The sequence below is a fragment of the Lactuca sativa genome, chromosome 1 (genome assembly GCF_002870075.4).
Source record: "Lactuca sativa cultivar Salinas chromosome 1, Lsat_Salinas_v11, whole genome shotgun sequence".
NCBI lineage: Eukaryota > Viridiplantae > Streptophyta > Magnoliopsida > Asterales > Asteraceae > Lactuca > Lactuca sativa.
Window position 1 is genome coordinate 66,177,920 of NC_056623.2, and position 8,836 is coordinate 66,186,755.

An 8,836-nucleotide genomic window follows, 5' to 3' on the forward strand; every position below is an offset into this window, starting at 1 on the left:
GTAGCCTTTTGGCCCACCGCTAATAATTCAATCGAGTAAACGCAAAGGTCAAGTGTATCTGCACTTTAGAAGATCATGATTTAGAGAATATTCACCATCGCACTAACTGGATCTTGCAAAAGGACCATTTGTTCGGGAATCAGTCTAGTAATCCCCAATTTGCGGGTTGTTTTAAGATTAACACCAGGAATTATTTCAAGAAATAGATGCCAAGTTACAAAGTGTGAGACCCACAAGTTGGGAGAGTGAGAAAGATAAAAGGATAGCATGGTAGGCATGGGATAAGCTTCTTGGACAAAGTGCAAATCCACACTTTTAATTCTTACATGTTACTTATAGATATTGTAAAATAATATGCATGTGTGTGTGGGGAAGAACTTCTTTGTAAAAAAGAGGAAAACACTTGTTCGTACAAATTCGTATCGCTATATATCAATAAAATAAAAATAAAAGCCCCCATGAATGCAAATTCAAAGTACAGCATTGCAGCAAAAGATCATAACCACATAAACCTCCAACTATCAACTCTTCTCCCTTTATCCTCTTCGAGCTACCCATCCCCCTCTCTCTCTCTCTCTCTCTCTCTCTCTCTCTCTCTCTCTCTCTCTATATATATATATATATATATATATATATATATATATATATATATATATATATATATATATATATATATATATATATATATATATATATACGTATGTGTGTGTGATCCCGCATTTAATGCTCGAATAAGCTCTATGCTCAGAGATATTCAACCTCAACACTATATATAATCTACCCATCTCCATACCAACAACACAGCTTTACTCACACACACAGAGGCCTATATCCATACTACACACATACATATATATACATTATAAATATGATGAGAGGGAAAGCTTTGAAATCGTTGACTAAAAAGTGGAAAAAGATGAATGATGGAGGAGTTATTCCTTCATCTACAAACTGTGACAAGTGTTGTCAATGGGCACTTAATTGGGCTTCATCATCCATGCGTGAAGAGGAAGAAGCTTCGATTCCAAGAGATGTCCCAAAGGGTCATTTGGTGGTGTACGTGGGAAAAAACCAGAGGAGGTTTGTGATCAAGGTGAAATTACTGAAACACCCTCTCTTCAGCGCTTTGTTGGATCAAGCTCGTGAAGAATACGACTTCAGTACTGAGTCCAGACTCACTATTCCATGTGATGAGGACATGTTCCTCAGCGTAGTTCAATGTGCCATGTCCCCACAGGATCGAAGGATCCCTCTGTGCCTTTGACTTTCGTTGAGTCTAAGAAATTGGAATTTATGCAAGATTATAATCATTATATATATTCATGTAAAGAGATATATAACTAAATATTGTATGCGACTAGCTATAACAATGAACTTGAATGCAAGAAATGAAACCTGTCTTTTTGTTCCAACAATGATAAAGTACAACTTTTTATGTAGCAAGTACAACCCTGCGAAGAACTAAAAACAGATTCAAGAAGTTATAACTAATTTAAATTTTCCCACGTTTGTTTTTGAATCCAAAAACCAAGCATTAGAATATCAAACTTTTTTTTGAGTTCATAGTAATTATAGAAACTTGATTTTCCCCTCTATGCAGATTTTCCTTTGGGTTCTCACGATATTTAGGCCTCCAATTATAATAAAATGTTACTGAAATTGTTAACGTTGGAGAAAATAGATGGGACATGCTTTAAAATGAACTATATAGATATGACACCATTCTTCCCGATAACTGAAATGCATGGTATACCAAGAAAATATAGCAACAACGATACCCAAAATCAAATAGGAATAAAGACAAATGTACTTCCATCGACGGGGATAGAGACTTCTTCTACAGATGACATCTAGCATATGACACATGGGCCCATAACGATGAATAAAGCAAGGGTGTGATAAAGACGAAAAAACATAGGAAATGGCACGGACGCAGACTATTTTAGTATCATACTTCAAACGGATGCATCTAATAGGAAAAGAAAAACAAAAAAAAAAATTACACTACGAGCCGGAAGTTAAGCAGTGGCCCGGGACCCCCAATTCTCCACATAGGTCCGCCACTGCAATGGCAAAAGAAGGTAAATAATGTACTAAAAACACAAAATTAAGTCAATCGTATAAAAGAAGAAGTTTCGTGAAACATCCTAAAAATTATAGTAAAATTTTTATTTTTCAAAATTAAGTCAATGACAATAATTGTTTACAAAACATTGTTTCAAAAATGGTAGTCAATAATCAGAGTATCCCAAAATCTAAATAACATAAAATTCGAAGGATGTGCACGACCACGTCTTCGTCTTGCCACAATCATCTGAAGAACCTGAAACCATAACATACAACTATAAGCACGAAACTTAGTAAGTTCCTCCAAAGTACACCACCACACAAATATATAACCAAACAGATATCGGAGTCCACAACCTCCTGATTGGATTATCTCTGGCCCACAACCTTACGGTTGGAATGCCTCGGCCCACAACCTTTCGGTTGGCTTGCCCAATATATAATAGGTCCATAACCTCCTGGTTGGATTACCCCTCGCCCACAACCTTATGGTTGGAATGCATCGGTCTATTGACTGACAGCACAAAGTTGTACAGTCTCAACCCCACCATACCATGTCGATATATACATAAAAAATAACATATATCTAGCAACAGACAATCATATAACAAGTCAACAGACAAAGAGGCAGATCTACAAATCACTACCACATAACAACATCCAATAAACCTGGACACAGATCTAACAGATCACTACAGCATAGCCACATCCTCTAAACCAAGATACATAGACTAATGGGCCGACATTTATGCCTTCGACCCACAAGAAAGTGAGGAAAACTCACCTGAATCGAATGACTCTGAAACACTACGATACAATCCTTTTTTTTTTGCATTGCTTACACCCAAGAATCCACTAACACCAAAACCATATAAAATCTTAATCAATAGTCCAAAATCCTTAAGTTTGACCCAAAGTCAAACTTGGTCAAAAAGTCAACATTCAACAAAAGTCAAAGCCCAAGGTTGGTTGTGTACGCCCAGCGTACGCTGACTGATCCCAACATTTCATTAAGCACTTTATCCCATAAGACCTTTTGTCTAGAGCTTAGATCTAGACTCAAAACATCGAATGAAGTCATAAATTTTCCACATTTATGACTTTCCATGGCTAGAAAAGGTCCAAAAGCTAAAACTAACTTATTAATCCATTAAGACAGCATAACTCTTGCATGGAAGGGATGGAAGGACCAAGATCACATTTTTATGGTTCCTAATAACTCCATAATGGATAAAGTTTCCAACTTTATCCATTAAAATGGTCCAAACAACCAAAATTTAGTCATTTAAGTTTCAAAGGGACCAAAAGTGCATCCTTCTTACTTAATCGATTAAGTCCAAGTTTCCAACCTTTAGATCTGAATCGAAATAATGTTTAGATGGATAAAGTTTCCAACTTTATCTATAACAAGGTCACAAACTTTCCAGATCTAAACTTTATGCACTAATGTGACCAAAAGTTCATAACATCCAAAACTAGCTAAATCTAACAAATGTATCATCAAGATTCAAACTTTATACATCTAGAAGAAAGATCAAGGTGAACAAAGTCTGGATCTACAAGCTCTAATGCAACCAATACTTCTCCAATAAGCTCCTTCTTCTCCAAGATGCACCAAGAACACTCCAAAGCACTCAAGAACACCTTCTTTTGCTTACAAGGCTCAAACTAGGGTTAGGGTTTCAAGGGAGGGTGTTAGAGAGGTGGAGGTTGAGAATGGAATGGGTTTGGGGAAGTTAAGGAGCTTAATTAGGGCTCAAACCATGAAAATAAGGTTTGGGTTCTAATCGTGTACGCCCAACGTACTCCTGGTATGCCAAGCTACCAGGGATGCCTAGTACGCCCACTGTACATCATGTACTCACAGCATACTAAACTAAGCCCAAAACCTTCCTAACTTCAAACTGTCATAACTTCTTTGTTCCAACTCTGTTTTCGACGATCTTTATATCCACGGAAAGGTATTGAAGAACCCCCATAATATTATCTACATATCTTAGACTAAAAACTTCCTGAATAAAAATCCATATTTTATGTAAGAAGTTCGAAACATCACTTTTCCCGTTTTACCCTTTGACTCCAACACAAACCAAGGGTTTTGATTGCATAACCAATATTATCAACATCCAATATGGTCTAAACCCTATTCCTTTGAAGCCCAAGGCCTTTACTTGATCCATTTATTTTCCAGGATCCCAAAATAAGAAACTTCTCGAAACAAGATGTTACACTAGGGCTTATATTACGCTATGTAAGGTCATGTCCTTGGAAAAAGTCAACTTCTTCATCTCTAACATCACGCTATCTTCTCACTTGATTATCGGGTGTACTCTATCCCTTGCACCCTCAATCACTCAATCATGTCTCTCCACCTTCCTAACAATAGTCGTCAGTTGCCTCCATTGGACATGTCTAAACCACTACAATCGTGATGCCCTCAATTTTTCAGTTATTTATGCATTTCCCATAGTATTTTAGTTCTGATTTTTGTATTTAGTATCCTATCCAATAATATTATGTCGCATGTGTACTTCAACATCCTCATTTCTACGACTTCCATCTTATTCTCATGCTCCTTGATCGATAACATTCTTCTACATACAACATAGTTGTCTGGTGTCACCCTATAAAATTTTCACTTTTATTTCAAGAGGACCTTTTCGCACAAAACTATGGTAGCCGATCTTCACTTTAAAAATCTCACTTTATACGTTGTGTATCGTCGTCAACAACCCTTCCTTGTAGACTATAGACCTCAAATACTTTAAAATTTCCTTTAAGTGTAGTACTTGATCCCGATACATATTTCTACACCATCATCAATATTTTAGCTATTGAAATTGCACCATAGATATTTTGTCTTACTTGTGTTGATCTGTAAATTCTTTTTCATCATCCAAGTTAAGGGTGTAATGTAACGCCCGTGTTTCTAGAATAAGCATTAGTATGATGGTATAATAGTTAGGGTCAACAATTATAACCTACTTTGAAGTAGTAAAGAGGAATTATTTGAATATTATGTGAATTATGTGATTTTATGTGTACTATACTTATTTATAAGATATAATAAGCTAAGAATAAAAATAAGCATCAAAAATAAAATAATAGATAGACCCAATATCTATGAAGAAATTTGTAGTGGTCGGGACAAGGATTTCAGATATATAAAGAACGCCGAAATCCGAGTTATAATGAAGAAGTTATGACATGTCGATGTTTCGTGACAAAACCGGCATGACACCGGGAATCGTAAAAAGTGAGCTTACGATAAAGTATTTTTTAGCCTTAGTGATCTAAACGAAAGTTGTAGAGTATGTCTCCACCTATGTTTGGATAAAAAGAACGTCAAAACAAAGTATGTATGCAAAAATTATGAGTTTTCGAAGATGTAACTGTCTAAGGGCATGACATGTGGTAGAAACCCTAGCCACCTTAAGTCCACTACGTGAACATTAAGTCCACGACGTGAAACTAGCCAAGTAAACAAATCGAGCCTAGAAAACATGTGCTAACGCTACGGGATGACTCATGGAAACTCACAACATGAACCTATCATGTTCACGACGTGAAAATGTCATTCGGACACCTTTCGAAGTTAGAACGTAGATGGCAAGTCTACGAAGTGATGCAGTCATGCTTCACAGCGTGAACATGTAATGTCCACTACATAAACTTTCCCTGGACACCCTATATCAGAGTAGAAACATCCCAGGCTAAACAATGGTGTGTGCACTGCAGTCATCCCGAGCTCTTCCCCTTGCTACCGGAAGTACCTGAAACCAAAACTGAAAACTGTAAGCATGAAGCTTAGTGAGTCTCCCCAAGCTACCACATACCATACACATAATCACATAGACTGGGCCCCCGCCCCTACTTTGGGCCCCGCACGGCATCGGACAGTGTCCGGCATTAGGCTCCGCCTGACATCGAGCCCCGCTCGGTATACAGATCTGTTTCTAGCAGGCCCCGCCTATCTCTGGGCCCCGCCCTCTATACATATACAAACAACAACATATAATCATACTAGCACATAAAGAATTATACACAACACTATATATTATTGTCCTAAGGCCTCACCCATCATGGGCCCCATCCCTACTTTGCTAATAATGAGATATGGAACCCTGTCCACACTCAGTTAATGATGAGATACGGGACCCCGCCCACACTCACCTCCCTACCAGGCGCATACAGGTATAACAAATACAAAAAGTATAAGTAAACATGCATTCCTTCAATGGGTACCACCCGGCATCGAATCATAATTCAGAAACACACATATAAACATTCCTCAGGCCCCACCCAGCATCAGACCAAAATCTGGAATCATATAAACATTCCTCAGGATTCCCCGGCATCAGACCGAAATCCTGAAACATACTAGCATACATAAATGGTACGGCATTGGTGCCTTTGACCCATTCCTACAAGAGAAAACTCGCCTCGCAAAGCTTACTGCAGAATCCCGCGAATAAACCTCTGGCTGTTAGCTGGCAAATCCCCGAACTGCTGATCTCTCAACTCTCCGAGCTACTGATCATCATACATATTAGATAAGTTCGGGATTCTCATAACCTAACCATAAGTCCTCACTAGGTTAAAATTGTTGGATTTGTGTCTAAGCTCGTAACTATATTTGGTAAGTATTTGATCCGGTTGTGCATGGTCCTTTTGGGTTGTTTTTACCAAAGCAACATGATAGGATGATTTATAAAGTGAGAGGTTATTATGGTTTACTAATATATTATATGAATAATATATTAAAGGAAAAATCATATAGTTTAATTAATATTATATAAGAAATAATTAAGAATTAATTATGTGGCTAAAAGACATTAATTAAATAGCAGAGACTTAAACTGTCAAATGTGTGATACTTGAATATTGGGCTGAGAAGGCTTATGGACTAGGCATGGATGAAATTAGGGATGTGTCCATCCTAATTTTGGCCATAGAGTCCCTATTCCAGACGCTTCCTTGGATTTCTTAAGGTCTAAGTTGTCCATTAGGGTTTTGACTGAAACCCTAGCAGCACAAGTATAAATAAGACCCTAGGGCATCAGATTTCGGCAACTGGAAACCCTAGAAGTCTTCATAGCCTAAATTGTGCCATTCCCTCTCTCTCAATTAGCATCCTCTTGCTTGTGGTGTTTTTAAGCCATTAGAGGAGTGACATTTGTGACTCTAAGCTCCAAGACAAGAAGATTCAAGCCATTGTAGAAGAGGTAATCATCTAGATCTTATTTCTTATGTTAATTTCGAAATATGTATGCTAGATCTAAGGCTTATAAGTCTTGGATGTATTGCATTTACAATAGAGAAACCTAGATCCAAGCATTAGGGTTTCAATGAGCACATAGGATGTTCTTTTGGCTCAAACCCATCAGTGGTATCAGAGCCTTGACTGGTTTCTATTGTATTTGATGCCTAGTATTTCATTCATGCTTAGAAAATTCGTTTTTTGGCTCTCTGACTGATGAACTCATCAAGTCCCGATGAGGAACTCGACGAGTTGGAAGAACTCTACGAGTCTACACTAGGAACTCGTCGAGTTTAGCTGTCAGACAGAGGATATCTCGGGATTTCTTGCTGTTTTGTTGAAGGATAATTACCAGAACTCTTTTTAACTAATAAATCCGATTTTTATTGTTATTATATGATTATTCTTGTCAAAAACAAAAGATAATTACCATTTAATTGAATAATAAATTCCTTATGTGATAAAATTTGATTATTTGATTTAATTGATGAATTATCTTGTGATTAAAATATAATAGATCAAATCTAGATAATCATTAAATTAAATGTTTAATTTAAATTATTTGTTATTTGATCCTATGTGTTTTGAAAAGCTCAAAAATTTGCCCTCAAGTTTTGAAATTTAAATTTTTGATTAAAAGCTTAATTTGAACTATTTAAATTTCAAACCCTAGAATTTTACAAGTTTAAAATTCAACCTTATACTTTATAATATTATAAGATTAATATATATATATATATATATATATATATATATATATATATATATATATATATATATATAACTTAAATGCTAGTCTTACCGTCAGTAGGCCTCATTCATGAAGCCGATCTATAAGGGGGTATAAGGTTATGGCCTATAAAATGGTCGTTTAATGGGTGTCCACTCTCACCCACCGCTTCCTTGATTGGTGGAGGGTCGTTAGCCAAACGGGTAGGATAGGGCAACTCGTTCCTCATTAAAAGTATAATGAATCTATAAAGTAACTAAATATTTTACAAAATTCTCAATCTTATTTACTTTAGGCAAAAGTGAATTGATGCAATTCCATGAAATTACACTTTGTACCCTTGCTAAGACGTTAGTGGAGCGTGTGTGGTTAACCGGCACACTAATTGGGCTCTAAGCAAAGGTGTCAAAGGGTGACTCAATGTTTGTCATAGTTCGATGGAGCGTGTGTGGTTAACTGGCACGTCGAATAGTGTTGGGTTATAAGCATTCTAACACTCCTAAGTGTACATGCAACCCTAAATACCTTGGATCTATGTTTTCTCTATTATACATGCAAATATGAATATTCCAAGGTCTTACCCTATCTAGCATACAATCTTTTGATACTTGGGTAATAAAATGGTAGAATACATACCTTGTTCATGTAGCTTGACTCTATGAAGCTTGAGAGCCTAGTGCCCCAAATGTGACACCTCAAATGGTTCACACAACATCACCAACACATGGAATAACCATGAGGAGAAGACACTCCATGCTCAAATCGGCTAGCCCTTACAT

The 8,836-nt window shown here is 36.8% G+C and overlaps 1 protein-coding gene across 1 annotated transcript; it reads left to right on the plus strand.

Annotated features, from left to right (window-relative positions):
- The first annotated feature begins 689 nt into the window (after positions 1-689).
- On the plus strand, positions 690-1,317 carry LOC111915179 (protein SMALL AUXIN UP-REGULATED RNA 12). Its single transcript, XM_023910851.3, has one exon. It carries the CDS (start codon positions 869-871, stop codon positions 1,262-1,264), a length of 396 nt encoding a protein of 131 aa, XP_023766619.1. The 5' UTR covers positions 690-868; the 3' UTR covers positions 1,265-1,317.
- Positions 1,318-8,836: the final 7,519 nt, after the last annotated feature.